The 21,016-nt window shown below is 41.6% G+C and overlaps 1 protein-coding gene across 5 annotated transcripts in view; it reads left to right on the top strand.

Annotated features, from left to right (window-relative positions):
* PLCB4 (phospholipase C beta 4) overlaps positions 1-21,016 on the top strand; it is a 714,891-nt gene that overhangs the window by 466,665 nt on the left and 227,210 nt on the right. For all 5 annotated transcript variants that reach the window (XM_033937395.1, XM_033937391.1, XM_033937393.1 and 2 more), the window contains one exon: positions 1,900-2,043. In XM_033937395.1, coding sequence (XP_033793286.1) covers positions 1,900-2,043 — 144 coding nt within the window. The remainder of the gene's footprint in view (positions 1-1,899; positions 2,044-21,016) is intronic.

Here is a 21,016-nt window from a genome sequence, read left to right as displayed (position 1 = left end):
GAAGTTGCATCAGCATGGCAGGACATGGCAGAGGAAAGGTCCAGCCAGTCAGACATTTGCCCTTTAGCGCTATTTCTGATACTGTAGCTGTGGAGGACCCAGTTAGCAGGTAAGTAGCTGAGCTGGACCTTTGTACGCAAAGGAGGGGTTCAGCTTCAGGCAACCCGTACTATTGGGCGGCCCTGGGCATTTTGCTAGGCTTACTCAGTCGTAGCTTTGTCCCTCATGCATATCTAGTAATGATATATGAGTCCACTAGGACTGCAGGTTGCTTACCTCTTTCCCACATTTCATATTCAGCTTTTTCAGAAATGAAACTGCCATCACTTCAGCTCTTAAATAAAGGTATCCCTCTTTTTTATGTATAGACTGATTTCTGTTATAAGCAAACTAGAAGCAAATAAATTTATTTTAGATTTCAATGATTACCATAAAAAAGGAAAAAAACTGGTCAATCCCCTGGACAAAATTAACCTTAAGGGTTGTGATATTTTTTATATTATTTTTAAATTATATACTTTGCAAATATGTAAATCATAAAATAATAGTGATATCAGATACTTTGAGATGGTAATGCTATAACTGAGTGCAATGGCATAGCCAGATGAGCACACAATTCTTCCCCTGCCCTCACCCCAGCAATCCCAACAAATAATAAATACTTAAGTTGTTGGGGATTCCTAAGCCCCACCAGCTGATGAAGTCTGGTGGCCAGAACAGGTCACTCCCCCATTCGTTGCAAATGGAGTGCTGTGCACATGCTGCCATTGTGCTGGCCTCCCTTCTCCCACACATACTCGTTTTTTGCGTATATGTGTGGGGAAAGAGAACAGGCATTGACAGTTCCACCAGCTGCAACGATTAGGGGAGTGATTTGTTCTGGCCTCTAGAGGACCTCTACAGCTGGCAAAGCTTAGGGATCCTTGCCAGCCATAACAAGGGTGCCAAAATTTCATGACTACACCACTGAGTTTGGTGCCTCATTGTAGACCTCCTGATGTCAATCAGTGAGAACCATCTATAACAGAATCTGTGAGTCCAGATTTTACTATAGCATAGAAACATAACCCAGAATCTACACGCTTTACATTTAGGGCCTGCAGTTGCACTAGCCAGTAATTTGTCCGGTTTTTGGAAAGCCCCGAGCTCCGGCCACATCTGGAGGGCCTCCGAGCATGTATGGATGACATCACATGCATCTGCTCATGCTCGGAGGCCCTCCAGATGCGGCCCAGAGCTCAGGGAAGGTTTTGTGGGGGCGGGGCTGGGGCAGGACTAGAGATAGAACAGGGCGGGGCTGGAAGCGGAATGGGGCAGGGCTGTGGGTGGAATGGGGTGGGGCCATCTGTCCTGGTTTTCACTTTGTTAAATATGGTAACCCTAGATATAGTTCTGATGTAACTATGAGCGTCTAAGCAAGTCACATGTCACTTACTTGCGTAACTTAGAGTACTTAAAGTAACTAGGAGCTTCACCCACGCCCCTCTTAAATTCCACCCATTCATATGATCCTTGCATTTCTGCAATAGAGCACCTCCCCCTGTCCCCCCCCCCCTAATTATTATAGAACAGCTGTAATGTCGATAAGGGCTATTTTAATGAGCATTTACACACACACACACAATGCGGTGATTTTTCTGCAGGCACTCAGTTATAAAATTGCCCTTTGAGTGACTCAGTGTGAAATGTACAGTAATTCAACATATGAAAAGAATGATCTTGATTTTAATTTTAGACTTTTTTAAAAAAATACCGTGAATACACTGTGTAGCAGATACTAACTTTCACTGAAACAATTCCCTTGTGGCATAACCCTTACAGAGGTGCTCACAGGTTACTTTTTAACCCAATATGCTCTTTCACCTTGTTATTGAAATAATACTTTGTTCTAAATAACAGGATCCCAAAATCCTAGGAGCTCTGGAGGCTGTTGGAAAGGCAGAACAGGAGCTGGAAGGACGGATAGTGTGTGTCTGCAGTGGTACAGATCTGGTGAACATCAGCTTTACTTACATGGTAGCAGAAAGTGCCGAAGAAGCTAAGGTATTTCTGCTGTTAGTCTGTTATATGAGAAAAACAAATGCTTTGGAGGCTTTGCCAGAATGTTCCTGTACAAAATCTGCATGCCTACTATAGCAGCAGCATTAACATTTTAATGTGTTGATACAACCCAGAAAAAATAACAAACATAAAAGTGACTTCTGCACATGTAGAAGACACATTTTTTAAAAATAAAAAATAAATGTCATTCATTTGGCTGTATAACAAATATGACTTCAGTATGCTGTACGAGAGCTTTAGTAAAAGAAAACATGCAATACAACATCTGTTGGACACGATGAGAGAGAAATATATAGCAACTAATAATTTTTCTAACACGTTTTAAGTTTTTCATTTCTTATTCTTTGGCCTGGCAGTGTTTGTTGTGCCTTTTTTTTTCATGCTCAGTTGGAGCTGATCCCTTCCTTTGGTTTTACCTCATTTTATCTGCTCCTTCCATATCTCACTCAACTAGGAACCCAAACCACGGTTCCATCTGGAATCAAATTCAGGCCCTGCTGGACAGTAGGTTCTGCTGTATAACTAGTGTGTAAATGTTGGTGCTTATTTTATAGAATTGATTTTATTGTGCATTCAGGATAGCATACAATTGGACTTTCCTATTCCGTTTAAAAAACTTTACATGATCATGCAAAGATAAGTTACCTGCAACATGTTGGGTTTTTTTGAAAATTAACTTTGAAGATCACAATATGATCTGTGGCTTATGTCTCTGATTGATGGAGACCATTAGCATAGCTTCTAAGAAGGAAACGCTCAAGAATGACACTCGCAGACTTTGAAGTATGGGCCAAAGACTGAGAAGAGAAACTGTGTTTTTTCCACTCAAATTGAGCTAACAGATGAGAAGAAATGGACCCACAACCACAAAGGATGCCACAAAAAGAGCTTCATTGAGGCCTCCCAGTGCACATTACTGGGGCTGGTTACAACTGTGCCTATACTTTTCAGTCTAAATTAGAGTAAGCGAAGAACAGACTAGAGAGTGAAATGTAATTTATGCAGGCTTTTACAAAGCTGCAGTAGAGGTTTCTACCACGGGCTGGTGAGGTAAATGCTTTGACGCTCATAGAATTCCATCTCTATGCATTGTTAATTCATTTACATTAGACTCTCAGTTAACCAGCACCCATGGGGATTGCAGGATAAATGAAGTTTCTGGTTGCTTGAGAGTTACTATTAAAAATAGGCCTAACTAATACTATACCCCTTACTATGCCATACCATAAACTGTTCCAGACAAATTACCGGACATGTGGTAGGCAAAGCGTGGGCATACTCAGATGTGCGTGCCAAGTTTTCACTTAAATTTCTGTCAGAAATTGATTTTATTTTCATTTTTATTTAAATTATTACAATATTTCTTAGATTTATTTTTTTTTGCTGGTTGCTTGAGAGTTCTGGTTGTTTGAATTCTGGTTAACAGAGAGTCTACTGTACTTAGTTACTATAAACTTGGTAATAGCCTCCAAGATTGATGTCATTGTTAGCTCAGCTGGAATCTCCACAGTCATATTCAATTTATCACTGCTCAGAAATCCCCTTGGGGATCAACAAGGCTTCCCCAAATCTTGATAATGTGTTTTCATCCAGTTCACCTCCTACCTCAGTAGCTTCTGGAAGCGGGCTGCTCACTTCCACTGTCTTTGGTAATGATCACGCAACAGAAGCATAGGTGCTGTATCAAATAAATGTTTAGGTAATAAATCAAAAGTCAGCTTACATAATAGACACCAAAAGGTGATTACACAGCAGTGTGCCGAGGTGAGGGGGTCAGTCAGAGGCTAGCAATATGATAATGACCCAGTCCCATCTGGCCTTAGCTCATTATGCTTGAATTTTTTTTTATAGAGTATTACATAGCTACTTTGGTGGATACAGAGTCATTCTGATTGGTTGTTACACTTTTGAATTACTGATTGGTTATTTTCTCAGGTAACTTCAGGTCATTTCAAGATGTGGGTGGTGTCAAAAATGACTTCCCTATCTCCCATGACAGAGTGTTCTTGGTGTTTACTCCCAGACCATCTGGACATGGGCTCCGGCTTTCCCCGTGGCCTCTCCTTCTTTTGTTTTTTGGATATTGTGTTATCAGTTCTCTTAGTTTGTTGTGTACTTAGGACATATAAGAGTTATTCTTTGACCCGCCTTGTAATTATCTCTTCAGGGCATGTTATGTTGACCTGCTGTAGTCACTTATCTTGTGACCAACATTTCTTCATGGAAATTCCCCCAATAGCTAGCTGGCAGTAGCTATCTGGGTCAGAGATGAAGTCTTTATAGAAACCATTTTTATGCTTGGCCTGGTTTTATTTCAAGCCTTATCCTTTGGTCATTGGCCTCATAGTATGGCCCTCTCTCATTCCCCTCTCAATGCGTCTAAAGGCCTGGTTGGAAGAGGCATCACAGGCGTCAGTAACAGATGTGTGGTGGTAAGAATCAGATGGTTCAAGGAAGACATATCCATGGCCTTAGAGAGGAGGGATTCATAGCCCAGTTCAACAAACCAGGGAGATCTGTCATACCACCCCTGTCTTAGAAATGTCCTAGTCTTGTAATGACCATACATGTTTAAATCATACTAGGATCACATTACATCAGAGCAAACTCATATAAATCCTTAAGCCTTAAATGACAGCATACCTTAATAAAACAATTTAGAATATAGCTTAGTAATCCATGATTTTGCATAGATGAATTCTTACACTTGGGTAACTATTAAATGTGTGTGTGAGGGAGGGGGGGGGGGACAGTTGCAGACCTCGTCCAAAGAAACTACCTTACCCTGTGCTCCAGCCAACTGCAAGTCAGAGGTTGTGGGAGAGAGTTCGGGCAGGCAGGCTGAGCAAAATGCTATCTTCTAGCCCTGACTGCTCTCTCTGCCCAGCCGAAGCAGCAAGGGCACTTCCAGAGCTTTCTCATCAAATCACTCCAAAACAAAGCGAAGAAGCCTGTGTCAAGGGAGGCATAAAAGGTACAACCAAAGTCTAAACCTTTCGTCCTCTTTTAGGCATCTCCAATAAAGTAAGTATAACCAAGATTTAAAAGTTGGTTTTTTTCCTTAAAATAAAAACATAGTCCCCTGGTGAAGGAGGGGCAGCAGTGGAGCCTTGGTGCTGGATTTTCCCAAGTCCTCTGGACTTCACTACAGTCCAGGGACAGTTTCATAGCTGAGAGCAGACTGGGAAAACAGGTAAAGTCAGCAGGGGTGTATGAGTCAGTGCGGGTTTGTATGTGCGTTTATGAGGAGTATATGTTCCATGCATGGAATGGAATGATGAGAGTGTATATTCTGTGTTCTGTAGGACCGTTGGCAGTTGAGACTTGGCTACAGTTAGTAGTGGATGCTGTTGTGTGAGCTGATCTGGCAGCTAACAGTTTTGTAACAGTCTTGTAATGTTGTGATGTATTGAGGATTTTTGATATTTTAAGATATGTTTGGTTTATTGTAATCCGCTTAGGTTTAAGCGGAAGAAAATTTAAATTAAAAATTTCTAGGGGAGTTCTTTTTTAGGTTAACTTTGGTTAGAAACTGCTGAACGTTGATTAACTTGGTAACAACTTTCCCCCACTTTTACAAAACCGAGCAAAAGGTTTTTAGCGTTGGCCAGCACACTGAGTGCTCTGCGCTGCTCTGACGTTCATAGAAACTCTATGACCAATGGAGCAGCACAGAGCGTTCACCACGCCGGCCAGCACTAAAAGCCTCTTGCACAATTTTGGAAAAGGGGGGGGGGGTTGTTTGGGAAAGCTGCTGGAAAAGGTTGCAGTAGTTTTGAGCAATTGTGAGGTTCCTCAGAAACAAACTGAGATGTGAGAAGTTTCAAGTTTTATTATTTTTAATGTACCGACCATCGACATGTATCTAGCTGGTTTACAATGCTAAAAGAAAGTTCCTGTGTGTGTTCTGAGGTTGAAAAAAGAGCTGGGTGAGTTGGGTTTGAGGGGAGAACTGTGTGGCAAAAATGTGCGTGTTTCCTTGTGAGTTTGTGTGACTTGTGTAAGAGAAGTTTGGATCTTGAGGCTTGGGCTATTAGAAGATATACTTCTTTAAGAAAATTCCTGGGAAATTATTTAACCAGTTTCTCCTGAAGAAAGGAGCTGCAGCTCTGGAACAAGGAGCAGGGTTTTGATCCTGAAATGCTGCAGCGCAGCTCCTCTGAGTGAGGGGTTTTAACTGCAAATGCAGCGCTGAAAGGAATAATTTCATTTATTTAAGCTTAAGTCTGTGAATGTCTGTCTGAGCAGGGTGATAGTGAGGGAAAGTGGGCTCCTGCTAGGGCTTCTATTTTCATTTAGTTAATTTTTTTATTTATTCCATGGTGGTGGTTAGACGTAGGCTGTGATTGAAGCTTGAGCGATTGACTGGTGGCTCTGCATGTGAGAGCTGGACTGAAAGGAGGGTTGGGAAATAGGCAGGGTTTCCTTCAATTTAATTGTATTTGATTGGGATTTAGCAAGTACACATTACGGTTCCAGCTGGAGGAAGGAACACTGAGTATTCATCACAAAGGGAAATAGGGATTATTTATTTAATTTGGTTTAAGGTAGGCAGTAGGAAACCTTGATTGGGATTTCCTGGCTTTCTGCCGGGTTCCTGATTGCAGCCCTGACCCTGATCCAACAGAGGTGCCATTCCAACTCCCAAGCTCCAACACAAGATAGTGACCAGGGCCTGTAGAAACCGGGTTTCTTTTAATTCATTTTTATCTGCGCACACTGAATTTTTTTTGCTTTTAAAAAGACATTGGAACTCTGTTTTTTTTAGATTTCTGAGTATTCAGTTTGAGAAAAGGAGATACTTACCTGAGCCAGGTTCCTAGTCCTAGCTTGTACTTGTGGGGATAAGAGAAAGACATTATCACAAATAATCCTAGCACTGGGGTGAAATAGTCATTTAAAAAGATAATCGGGGAAGAATACTTATCTAATAAGAAGTTAAACCTGCAAGGAGATCACACTGGATTTGGCCTGAAGAAGTAAAGCACTTTGTGTTTCATTTGGTGAATATTTTAAGCAAACACTTCATAATGAGTTTTAACTTAGTTTGATTCATCTTTAATTAAAGGTCTCTGGTTCTGAATCTTCATCATTCACACAATCGGGATCAGATAATTCTGGATTGTGACAAGCTGCTGCATCATCATCATCACATTCCTCATCATGTTCCACAGAAGCAAGTCCATCTTGTGGAGGTACATCATGAGGAACAGGCCTAACAGCAGAATTCACAGAGTAGGATATATAATTTTGTGCTTAGTTTTAGCTGAGAATCCACTTGTGATCACAAGGCAAAAGTAGCAATCTTTAATATGGTCTCGCAGTTCCTGCCATGTCATCGGGATTGTAAATTACATTGTTACCTTTCATCGATTGAGCCAGTCATGAAGTCCATTGGAACAACTTCTACAGATGATATGTGGAGCACAAGACTTATCCTGGTCACCCAGTGGAAAGCCAAAGTACAATTTGTATACCTTCTTCAAATCTACGGTAATTGGGCGACGTTGTGCTTTAATTGTGAATGAATCACAGACGTAACAGAAACTATCTAGATGATTAGTACAATGTCTTTGCATGACGAAGACTGATGTTAATCACCGTCTGTAGCATAAAAAACCAAAGACAAATGTCATTAACCCTCCTTATACGTTTATCCTATAAACGCATGATATATCGCCCAATTACTAGATGTAAATCTGATAAAGTTCAAAGTGTTCAAGGCCCAGTTAAAAGCCCACCGCTTTCGACTCCAAATTCCTCTCACCTTGGGTTCTGCATCCCCCAACCCTAAGGGCTCCTTTTACTAAGCTGCGGTAGCATTTTTAGCGCGCGCTGAAGATTAGCACTTGCTAAACCCCGTGCTACGCGGAAAAACTAATGCCAATGGAGGCGTTAGCGTCTAGCGCGCGGGGCATTGTAACGCATACTAAGCGCAGCTTAGTAAAAGGAGCCCTATATGTCAGGAGTTGGCAGACGAGAAGGATGCAGACAAGAGAGATTTACCCGATGAATTGAGTTCCCAGGGAGGAGTATAGGGAGACACAAGAGAGGAAAGATACTGAGGACCTGCAGAGTGAATACACTTCTAGATTAATAAGAGGAGTTTGAACTGTATGAGGAATCGGACAGAAAGCCAATGAAGTGACTTGAGAGGTGTAACGTGAGCATAACAACACTGGCGGAATATGAGGCAGGCGGCAGATATTCAGCACTTAACTGGCTAAGGTAGGTCTGTGTTTTTTGCAGTTCCATATATGCAGTTCCCTTAACTTAGGGGTAGGCAATTCTGGTCCTCAAGAGCCGGAGCCCAGGGCAGGATTAATTCTTCGAGAGCCCCTAGGCACACAAGTACACTGGGCCCCCCTGGCCCTGCCCCGCCCATGTCCCACCCCCATTTATCTGTTTTCTTCTTTACTTCTTTATTTCCACTTGTATTTCTTTTTTTTAATTATTCAAAATAAACAAAGATTAGTTTACCAGTGCACAGTTTTTCTTCTATGCAACCCCCAAATATCTCTGAACAAATCACCCTTCCTTCCCTTCCCACCTACTTACCCAGGAATTTAACTCTGAACCCTTTCCATGCATGTATGAAAGTGTTCAAATGTTTGTAAAGCAGTAATACTATTTGAAATATAAGTCTATATTAATAACCAAGTTTACAATGCCTCTCAACTGCCTCACTCTACATCAACCAACTGTAACCCATATGTATGTATAAACAACCAAATCTGTAACTCCTCTATACGTTCCACTCCATATATGTTAACTTGCAATGAAACAACAAGGCAAGCAGACCACCAAAGAATCCAACGTGAAACAAAAGAAGATTGGCAGAAAATAAGGAGATTCAAATCAGGTTAATTCAAGGTGCTCCCAAGAACCATGCCTGATGCATTTCGCCAGACAAGGCTAGTCAATGCTAACAAAAAACCATGTCTTTCATACAAACAGAACACAGAAACACCTTCGCCTAGTATGGAATAAGTAATCACAAACTACCTCCCCCACCCCCTTTTACAAAACTGTTGTATGGTTTTTAACCACAGCCAGTGCTAAAAAAAATGCTCTACAGTTTTGTAAAAGGGAGGATAAAATAGAAATACGTAGACAAAGGTTAAATAAAACCACCAAGACGCTGGACCCTGCATACAATGCAACACCACAGAAACAGCAATGCATATCCCCTAAAGCAAAAAAAATAAATAAATTGTCAGGTTTCAGCTCTTCTTATCTTCTTGTCACTCTCTTCCTTTCATCTTCTGTCCTTCTGTGCCACTTCCAGAAACTGTATTCCTCCCCCTTCCATCTTTCCCTTCACTCCCATTGGTCTGGAATCCAACTTCTTCCATTCCCTTCTTCAATGGTCTGGCATCTCTCTCCTCTCCTCTTCTTCCCTTCCCTCTCCCACATCCACACCCTCATGGTCTGGAATTTCACTCTCTCCTCTCCCTTCCCCCCAATTCCATCAGCATCTGCCCCTTTCTTTCCCTCCAACCCTATTCCATCCAGTATCCTTCCCCCTTTCCCTGCACCCCAATTCCATTAGCATCTACCCTCTTTCTTTCCCTTCAACCCAATTCCATCCAGTATCCTTCCCCTTATATCTCTCCCCTTTCCCTGCACACCAATTCCATCAGCATCTGCCCCTTTCACTCCTTCCACCACCCTTCCATACCACAGAGTGTGGGTTTATTAGTTCTCAGCCCGCAGCTCTCTCAACTGGATGTTTCTCCACTCCTTTTGTTTGTTTTAGTAATGTGTCTTAGAACTATGTTAGTATATAACTCCTCTGGTTCTGTACATTAATTTCCAGGATTCTTGCATTCTTTCTGTGATAGTTTTCATTTGAGATAGTCACCTCAATAGCTAAGGATTTGGATTTCAGATTTAATTATATTCCTTTCCAAACTCATGTTTAAGGAAAGCCACATTTGAGCTACAATAGACAGTTTCATGCCACCAAGAGGGCTTATAATTTGTGCTGGGGCATTGAGACTTTGGCTCTTCCAATATGCCTTGAGAAATTGCAATAACCATTTCTATAGCAAGTCTGACTAATTTTGCTTTTCTTGAGTGGGAGCAAATGAGGATCTTGTTTGCATTTCCTTCTATACTGTTTTATGTTGATTTTGTTTGTTTTAAAATGATGTACAGTGCACTGAGCAATCTTGGGTGGGGGGAAGGTGTGGAAGAGTAATTCATAAATAAAATTGAAGACAAAATGGCTAAGGTTTATCAGGGTCAGTGGAGTTTGACCCCTGGCTTCTCTGGTTCTTATCCTGGTACTCTAACTACTAGGCCAAGCCTTAGTCTTATACTTGATAGCACTGCTAGATGATTGTAACAGACTAATTTAGCCACTGTACAAAATCATACTAATGGTATAAATCTTTTGAGGTTAGTGTGTTGTTGCAGTTAGGGCTTCTTTACTAAGGTGCATTAGGGCCTTAACACGCGGAATAGCGTGCGCTAGACCTTAACACCAGCATTGAGCTGGCGTTATTCTAGAAGCCTACCCCGCGGTTTAGCGCATGGTAATTAGGTGCGTGTGCTAAAAACGCTAGTGCACCTTAGTAAAAGGAGCCCTTAATGTATTACATGGCCATATAGCCCATAAGCACTTACAAAGCTGTTAAAGCATATCTGCAAAAGATAGCGTTTTTAAAACAAAATATCTGAAAAATCTATTTTCTTATTTTAGGTTTTACTCTAATGTGCTGTGGGATTTGAGTCGCGTAGCTAAAGTAAATTTGTGCTAGACAACAGCAGTTAGTCAACCAGTGTTTCATGGGGATGCTTGAGTGCATTTTTTTTCAAATTGAGTGTCACTGGCTCTGCCTACCTAATTACAGAAGTCCTTCATTTAGCCACATGCCAAACAAGTGGCATTCAAGAATAGAGAAGTGCTATTATAACTGTAAGTGAGGTGGCATCACTCATCATCATGCTGTTTATATTATGGTGTCAACCAATTGTACAATGGAACTCTCCTTTGTCAAAGGAGCATTTTCCTGCTACTCTAGAATTGTTACTTGTGGTACATTTTAACTTAGTGTTTCTAAGCTTATACTGACATCTGGTGGTATTTTAAAAGCTCAAGGATTTATTTATTTCTAATCATAAGAACATAAGAATACCTTTACTGGGTCAGACCAATGGTCCATCAAGTCCAGTAGCCCGTTCACACGATAGCCAATCAAGGTCACAAGTACCTGGCCATAACCCAAAGAGTAGCAATATTCCATGCTACCGACACAGGGCAAGCACTGGCTCCCCCATGTCTCTCTCAAGAACAAACTATAGACTTTTCCTCCAGGAACTTGTCCAAACCTTTCTTAAAACCAGCTACGCTATCCGCTCTTACCATAACCTCTGGCAATGCGTTCCAGACCTTAACTATTCTCTGAGTGGAAAAAAAACTTTCCTCTTATTGGTTTTAAAAGTATTTCCCTGTTACTTCATCGAGTGTCCCCTAGTCTTTGTAATTTTTGACAGAGTGAAAAATCAAGAGTTTTGGTTATTCTTTCATCGTGCAGATAAGAGAGTTAAGGAATAATGGGTACACACACACTTCTCAGTATCTCTAAGGTTTCCAAATGGCTCAGAGTCATTAGAGATATGTCAGGCCAATTCTAGATTTACTCAAATTATGTCAAATGCAGGTAAAACCAGGACTGGCTCTGCCCTTGCTTGATGACCTGCGTCCATCTGGTAACCCTAATAACTGTGAGCTCAACTAACCCAATTTTTTGGCCTCTGTAACATGAATATCTGAAAAATCCAGAAACCAGGTGATATTCAGCACAATTGATGAAAAGAATAGTTATTTGGACCAGAAAAAGAACAGCCACTCTCTCCATATCTCTCAGAGATAAGCATGCCTTTAATTTATCTATAATGCACTTCCTGGAGAAACAAATATACTGCTGCTGCAAACTAGAGTTGCCAAATTTCCTCTTTAAAAAAAAAGACGACACCTGGCCATGCCCCATTTCTCCCCCAGCTCCGCCCTCACATGAACCTCTCTGAGTTTGGGACCACATCTGGAGAGCCTCTGCGCATGTATGGACGTTGACACGATGACATCACGCACATGCGCGCATGACTGACCACAACATGGTACGTTTCGACCTCAGGAAAGGATTCCCTAGATCAAACACAAAGACAAAGGTACTCCACTTCCGAGGCACTGACTTCGAATGCATGGGAGATTTTGTTCATCGGGCACTGCAGAACCAAGCTGAGACGGATGATGTTGAAGCTATGTGGTCAACCCTGAAATCTACCATACATGAAGTAACAAACCTCTACATTAGATCAGTAAACAAACGGCAGAGAAACAATAAACCCCCAATGGTTCACCGCTGAGATCTCGTACCTCGTTAAAGAAAAGAAAAAGGCATTTATTTCCTACAAACGTATGGAGGAAGTGGAAGCCAAATTAAAATATACAGCCAGGGCCACAGCGGTCAAAATGGCAGTCAGGGAGGCCAAACTTCGAGTGGAAGAAACTTTAGCGAAGAACCTCAAGAAGGGAGACAAAGCCTTCTTCAGGTACATTAGCGACAGGAAAAGAAACACAGACGGGATAGTACGCCTAAAAAACCAAGATGGGAAGTACATGGAATCGGATTCCGAAAAAACCGAACTTCTGAATGAGTACTTCTACTCGGTCTTCACCAGCGAGGCACCGGGGCACGGTCCACACCTACAGACAAAGCAAAGAGTGGAAGACCTGTTTGGAATTTCAAGTTCACACCCAGAGACTGTAAGGATTGTTAGTTGCCCCCACAATATATGGTTGGTGGGGTCACTTGAAAGGCGCCCTTACAAATGCCAGGTCCCAGGTTCAGTTCCCTCACTGAAGATTCACCAGGAAGTAGAATCAAAAAGGCACAGCCAGAGGTGATTGCATAAAGAATATATTATAGAAATAGGCTTACAGAAAAGCAATATTTATAAGCATTACAATTAAGCATTACAATTAATGAGAGAGCAACGCAGTTTCCCTGCCTTACAGAGTTCAGAGGAAAAGAGAGACATAGAAGCCTGAAGTTCCAGAGAAAGGCAGAGAGAGAGAAAAGGGGGATGGGGTGATGGTCCAAGCTTCGTGTTCCATAGATAAAGAGAAGGATAGACAGAGAGAGAGAGAGCTCCATGTGTGTTGCAGAGAAGAGGCTTTTATAGCTTGGAATCTATTCTGAATATAGAAAACTATTGAGCTTCAATAGAAGTTAAATCTCCCCTTAGTAAACTTGTGCTAGACAGCCGAAGAATAGGCTATGGTCAAATGTAATTTCCAGTATGCCTCTGATAATAGTTTCTGATTAACTTTAGTTATCTGTGCACCTGAACCCATTGTCCTAAGCACCCTCTTAATCAGACATTAACACATTAACACCTTTTAGCTAATCATGATTCAATCAGGGCTATTTAACACCGTCTTTTCGGGCCATATGAAACAGTCTGCCTACACTCAGGGTCTATCTACATTCACATGCCAAAGTCAGATTGATATAATTTCCCATAGGCCTTTGCTGACATTAGTTATGCCAACTGAAAATGCTGAATGCTAACAATAGCTATGTTGACAGAGACGTCTACTGCGAACTGAAAACACTCAAAGTGAATAAAGCCATGGGTCCGGACAATCTACACCACAGAGTACTCAGGGAGTTGTGTTATGTCCTGGTGGAACCGCTATCCGTACTCTTCAATCTCTCCCTCAGTACGGGGAGAGTACCCATGGACTGGAAAACGGCTAACATCGTTCCACTGCACAAAAAAGGTTGCAGAACGGAGGCTGAAAATTACAGACCGGTGAGTCTAACATCAATAGTGTGTAAACTCATGGAAACACTAATCAAACGTAAAATAGACACGATCCTAAATGAGGAGAATCTATGGGATCCCAGTCAACATGGATTTACCAAGGGTAGGTCCTGCCAATCCAATCTCATCAGCTTCTTTGACTGGGTAACAAGAAAGCTGGACTTGGGAGAATCCCTAGACATAGTGTACCTAGACTTCAGTAAAGCTTTCGATAGCGTCCCTCACCGTAGGCTGTTGAGCAAGATGATATCGATGGGATTGGGAGAAATGCTAACTGCATGGGTCAAGGATTGGCTAAGTGGTAGACTTCAGAGGGTGGCGGTTAGCGGTACCCTCTCTAAAACGTCATAAGTAACGAGTGGAGTACCGCAGGGCTCAGTCTTGAGTCCGCTGCTTTTTAACTTATTCATAAGGGACCTGACTCAGGGGCTTCAAGGTAAAATAACACTATTCGCCGATGACACCAAACTATGTAACATAGTGAATGGCTCTGATTTACTCGATAGTATGACGCATGACCTGTTTTTGTTGGAACGTTGGTCATCTACCTGGCAGCTGGGCTTCAACGCCAAGAAATGCAAGGTCATGCACCTCGGCAGTAGAAATCCATGCAGAACTTACACCTTAAATGGTGTGACCTTAGCTAGGACTGTAACAGAATGAGATTTGGGAGTAATCATCAGTGCAGATATGAAAGCTGCCAGTCAAGTGGAGAAGGCTTCATCTAAGGCAAGACAAATGTTAGGTTATATCCCAGAAGTTTCTTCAGTCGGAAGCCTGAGGTCATCATGCCGTTATACAGTACCATGGTGAGACCACATCTGGAATACTGTGTGCAATTCTGGAGGCCACATTACCGTAAAGATGTGCTAAGAGCAGAGTCGGTTCAGCGGATGGCCACCAGGATGGTCTCGGGGCTCAAGGATCTATCATATGAAGAGAGGCTGAACAAATTGTGGCTCTACTCTCTCGAGGAACGTAGGGAGAGGGGGAGACATGATTGAGACATTTAAATACATCACCAGACGTATAGAGGTGGAAGAAGATATTTTCCTTCTCCAAAGACCCTCAGCCACAAGAGGGCATCCGCTTAAACTCAGGGGTGGGAAATTTCATGGTGACACCAGAAAGTATTTCTTCACCGAAAGAGTGGTTGATCATTGGAACAAGCTTCCGATACAGGTAATCGAGGCCAACAGCGTGCCATATTTTAAGGGTAAATGGGATGCCCATGTGGGATCCCTAAGAGGGTGGAGTTAAGGGTCATTAGGAGTGTGATCTCCAGGAGTGGGCAGACTTGGTGGGCTATGGCCCTTATCTGCCGTCATTTTTCTATGTTTCTATGAGTATGACATCATCGCATCAACATGCACACATGTGCAGAGGGTCTCCAGATGCAGACCCGAGCTTGGATACTCCAAAAACCCGGACAAATTGCCGGTTTTTGGAAATTTCTCTGGGTACCCAGACAGTCCTCTAAAAAGAGAATATGTCTGGGTTTTCCTGGACATCTGGTAACCCCTGAAAGGGTCTCCTGTTTCTGCTTGGAGGATAATAAAGTTTGTGTAGGTGAGAAATTGGAAGCTGGTTTGAGTTGTGTGGTTCCTGCAGGTTGTTGTGGCCTGTATAGAAAAAGGACACCACATAACCTAAAGTGACAGCCTTGTAGACTCAGATCTTTCTATTTGGTTTTGAGTTCATCCAGCTTGCTGTTTGTCACTCTAATGATACTGACAGCAAGCTGGCATCAACACCAGGTCTGCCACTTCCAAGCATTGCCAAAAGTGCTAGAATGTTCACTAGAAAACTGTGGGAAATATTTATTTTATTTTATTTATTCAATTTTCTATACTGTTCTCCCAGGGGAGCTCAGAACGGTTTACATGCATTTATTCAGGTACTCAAGCAGTTTTCCCTCTCTGTCCCGGCAGGCTCACAATCTATCTAACGTACCTGGGGCAATGGGGGGATTAAGTGACTTGCCCAAGGAGCAGCGTGGGTTTGAACCCACAATCTCAGGGTGCTGAGGTCGGAGCTTTAACCACTGAAAGTCTCAAACCTGGTGGATTGAGACTTTCAGCTCTGTTCAATAAAGTCCACACAGCTTTCTGTCCTTCCTGTATTGCACATGTTTCCTGTCAACCAATGCTAATTGAACTTCTGCAGTCCTCAAGTCACACTAAACTCGGGGCCGTCTCTACAAAGCATGCGTGGATGTCAACCGGTGTTGTCATACGCATGTGTGTGACATCATCACCTCAATGCCTGTGCATGCTCAGAGACCCTGTTTTGGAAATCCCTCCATTGCCAGAGGGGCAGAGAGGAGGAAAGGTGCTGGTGCCGTCAATGGCCAATTTGTCTCTTTCATGGCACACCTGGAATCTCACTGCAGCACACTATGGTGCCACGGCACACTGTTTGCAATACACTGCTCTATTTCTAAGATTCTGGCTATTGGAAGCTAAGGGTAGTTTTTAAGAGACTGAAGTCTGTGCTGTGTATGTGGAATATTGTTGTTATGAGCCAGGGATCTCAAAGTCCCTCCTTGAGGGCCGCAATCCAGTCGGGTTTTCAGGATTTCCCCAATGTATATGCATTGAAAGTAGCACATAGATCTCATGCATATTCATTGGGGAAATCCTGAAAACCCGACTGGATTCCGGCCCTCGAGGAGGGACTTTGAGACCCCTGTTATGAGCTGTGTACTAGTTCTGCTAAAGAGTTACCATAGGGCTCCAAAAAAAATGAAGAAGGATTGAGACTTCCAGGTTTTACTTCCATTGCTTTCAGTGTCTCAGTCTGTCCTTACTTCCATTGCTTTCAATGGGAGTAAAACCTGGATGTCTTAATCTGTCCTCCTTTTTCTGAAGCCATATGGTAACCCTCCTGCAGCAGATGAAGTTGTGGGGCATTTGCAGGTAGTTGCTATATTTAGGCTTCATCCTGTTAATCCTAAATTGAGACTTTTTGTGTGGGCTAAATGCCACCTACTCGTATTTATAATACTCTTATTAGTCCTGACAGATGCCTGGTTTTAATGGTTCTGGGCACAGTTATCAAATTAAAAATGTCCTCTTTCCAGTTGTTCCTCTTTGGTTTAATTAGGTTCATGTTGATCTTTAGAGCTGCAGATATAACAAACTCTACTTTAATACCGATAACTCTTTTTTGGGTTTTACAATAGCATCTTGAGAATGTAATATTCTCGTCATGAATTCCTATGGAGCTGGGAGGAAAGAATATAGGAATTGCAATACTGGGACAGACCGAGTGTCCATCAAGCCCAGTATCCTGTTTTTAACAGTGGCCAACTCAGGTCACAAGTACCTGGTAAAATCCAGAAACAGTAAAACAGATTTTATGCTTCTTATCCTAGAAATAAGTAATGGATTTTCCCAAGTGTTAGTAATGGCTTATGGATTTTTCTTTTTGTAAATTATCCAAACCCTTTTTAAACCCTGCTAAGCCAATTGCTGCATATGTAAACGAAACAGTGTATGATGCATGAAATGTGGACAAACATTTTTAGCTTCATGACATTATTTTGAGTTGATATCACATTAGCAGCATACAAGCAGTTCCATTTCTTGGTGCATATATGGAAATGTATAATGAGGGTCAGACATAATATAATGAAGCTCACAGTGAGGTGGTAGGAAAGGTTACACAAGAGTCTTATTTGGTTTTAATGAGGTACAAAAGGCCTCAGAATTTGTATTGTTTTGCTTTGATTTTACATAAGACAAATATTTTTATTTGCTGCTGTCAGTGAATAACTTTATGCTGGATATTTTTCTTATTGCAAATCAAAAATTTGAGTTTCAGGTTTATACTGATATATCTAAACTAGCTCATTAGTCATTACATAATATCCTTTATATGAGCATCAATTTAATAATCGTCCAGAAACCCGAAACTAGATAGCATGCATATAATTTTTCTTCTTTTGGATAACCCTCTATTGAAATTTAATATTCAAGGCTTATATTAGACAATAAATTGTATAAACTGGCATATTGTATTTTATTGGACATTTAAGAAAATTACTATGTTAGATTTTTCAAATCTAACATAAGCTTAAAAAATAGATAGATGATTTTAGATTATCCTTAAAAATATACAATCTTTGGGACCTAAGCAATAATATTTGCAACTGTTTGGATGTACTAAACATAGGGCTCTTTATAAGATGCACTAATAAACCCATAGGTATAAAATGAGCTTCTTAGCATTTAGGTTATGCTAATGGTTAGTATGCATTAAATCCATTAGTGTATGTTAGTAAAAGAAACCTATAGTGTCCTGTGCAGTAAAGACCCATACTAATATGTAAATGCTAGAATTAGCACTCACCTGCTTATGAATGAGAAAGCATCATGAAATGAAATATTACTGATTCTAGAGGAAATAGTGTGAAGCTTTGTTATGCTTTTTCTCATGAGTCCAGTAGCAGGCAAATGGACCAGGGGCTTAGCCTATTCTGTGTGTGCTATGGTTTGAAATCCTTCTTGCTATCTGACTCAGAGTAAAAGATTTAGGTCCCTTTTATCAGGCCTTGGTAGAGCATTTTAGCGCTGGCCAGTGAGGTAAATGCTCCAATGCTCATATGATTTGAATGAGCGTTGGAACATTACCTCGCCGGCCAGCGCTAAAACGCTCTACTGCAGCTTTATAAAAGGGGGCCCTAGTTAGCACGAGGCAGTTCCCCATTCTTAACCGTTTTACGAAGCCCCATGCCCTTTCTGTGACATAGTAGGAATCTCTGTACAGCATTCTACCCACTGTGCATAGCAGGCATTCCAGACACTGGCAAATATTCCCCTATTTTCAGCCACCCTTTGGTCTTATCAGACCAAAGTCACTGGATTTTCATGGGCAGAAAGGAACAAGGTTTCATCAGATATCCTTGTAAACCGTTCTGAGCTCCCTTGGGAGAACGGTATAGAAAATTGAATAAATAAATACATTTTTGCAAATTCAGCAATGTAACTTCCAGCTGTGTCGTAATCAGCAGAAGCTTTTTGCCAGAGATATTTAACACTGTGGCACTTCTTAAATTTCTGAAGCTAACCTTCCGAATATTCACACTCACCGTCAATGTTCTTGATGGTATTTTCTGGCTTGCTTCGGTACCATCAAATCAATCAATGGCATGCATTCACGTTTTTTGCTGAACCCACTCAATCAGCCCATGATCTAAATGTTCATTTTTTGCCCTGTGCATAAAATCTGGTAACCCTAGTTAACACAAGAGCACTTAGTACTTCCTAAATAGGAGGCAGTAGCCAGTAACTGCTCCTATGTTAATTTATTTCCAAGTCCCACACACTAATGGAAAGATTAGTACAGGACCTGCAAAAAAAACTAAAAATAAAAAAGCCCTAAATACTGCCACATTGAACTTGGGCTTAGAATGCAGTCCCGTATTAACACTTATTAAAGCCTAGACTGGGTCAGCTCAAGAGATTATATTGTCCCAGCCCATGACCCGCCTTGCCTTAGTCCATGTCGTGTCCCCCCCCCCAGCCAGTTCCCTTCTCTGACTGTACAGCCCAGTCCCAGCAGGATGTGGCTTCATAGGCCAGCTGCCGCAAGGAGGGAGGGCCAGCATCAAGCAGTAGCATCAGAGAAGGGAAGTACTGCAAATCTGTATGCATTGCTGATTTGCACACACAACTTAACTGTTTAACAAGTCGATCAGCACTGATAATTACCATTTGGCACAAATTAGAATTTATGTGCACAGCTCTCTAAGAATATTCTATAAAGTGGTGCACATAAATCCTAGTATGGGTATCTCAAAAGGGGGCATGGCCAGGGGAGGAGCATGGACAGGTTGTGGTCATTCCTAAAAGTTAGGTGTATTGTTAAAGAATATGCCTGACCCTTGTACAACGTAGGCATAGACATTTAGGTGTGGTTTTCATTCTCATAAATGCCTGCACATAAATGTTAGTTGTGCGGATGGGTGCTACGCATGATTATATAAACCACACCTAACTCTGGAGGCAGTTTATAGAATTGTGCTAAGCGTCAAATTTTTCATCAACAATTTTTTGTGATATGAATAAAATCTACCCCTTAGAATGCACTAATTGTAATGCGCTAACTGGATAATGTGGGAATGCCCATTTTCCACCCATGACACATCCTCTCTGAAAAATATATATTTTTAAATCACTAATGCATTAGTTATTACATGCAAACAGGCAGTACACAGGGAAAACACTTTGACACATTTCTGATGTAGCCTGTTTTCACACCATAACCGTGTAGGGGCTGGCTCAATCTATAGACCAGGTAAGACCCTGGTCCAGGGCGCTGGTGAGAAAGGACCCCCAAATCCCAGTCTGGTCTACCTTTAAACATCTAGATGCAAGATTGAGCCTCACTTGGTCCAGGAGGAGGAAATACGGGATCACAGCTAGTGAGGGTGGGGAAGAGGAGGAGAGACATACCAGATTGTGGGGGAGGGAACATCAATGCAGATGTTGGCTCAGGGCACCACAGTGCTTTGAGCCCAGCCCTGTAACTGCATATTAAGGACTTAATACCCTTTACTAAAATGGTCTCTTAAATTGTTTGACCACACTTCATGGATCACACTGTCACTGCTTCCCTTCATATGCTGCAATCTACTTCCCACTCAACTCGTTGTGAATTAATGCAGAAATGTTTCTCAATACTGGAAGCATGGAGTGCTGTCCCAGAAGGAGGGTAACATCTAAACTTGAGGAAGCGGAGAGTATGATCTAGTAGCGTGCACTAGATAAATGTTTATTGTGTTAACTAGGGTTACCAGAGAGTGTCACCTAATGAAAATAGCTCATGCAGTGTGAAAATCTTTTTGCAAAAAGTTCAGGATTCAGATCATTTTATACAGTAAACGTTTAATGCCAGCAGCAAAAACAATCTACAATGTGCAATACTGGGGAACATTTGCAGTGAAATTTTTGAAGATTTTTTTTAAAAGGTAAAAGAAGTTGCCGCATCTTTCCAAATCCTTGTACAGGTTCACTTATTAAAGGCTTGGCGGCTAATTTTGACAAGATTTTGGTGCTTTAGGAATTAGGATCCTAAAAGTAGAAGCCTAACAATCAGGTGGGAGGAATGCACT

This window comes from Geotrypetes seraphini, chromosome 3 (assembly GCF_902459505.1).
Source record: "Geotrypetes seraphini chromosome 3, aGeoSer1.1, whole genome shotgun sequence".
Taxonomy (NCBI): Eukaryota; Metazoa; Chordata; class Amphibia; order Gymnophiona; family Dermophiidae; genus Geotrypetes; species Geotrypetes seraphini.
Note: the sequence above shows the minus strand (reverse complement) of the source record. Positions and strands in the feature narration are given on the sequence as shown.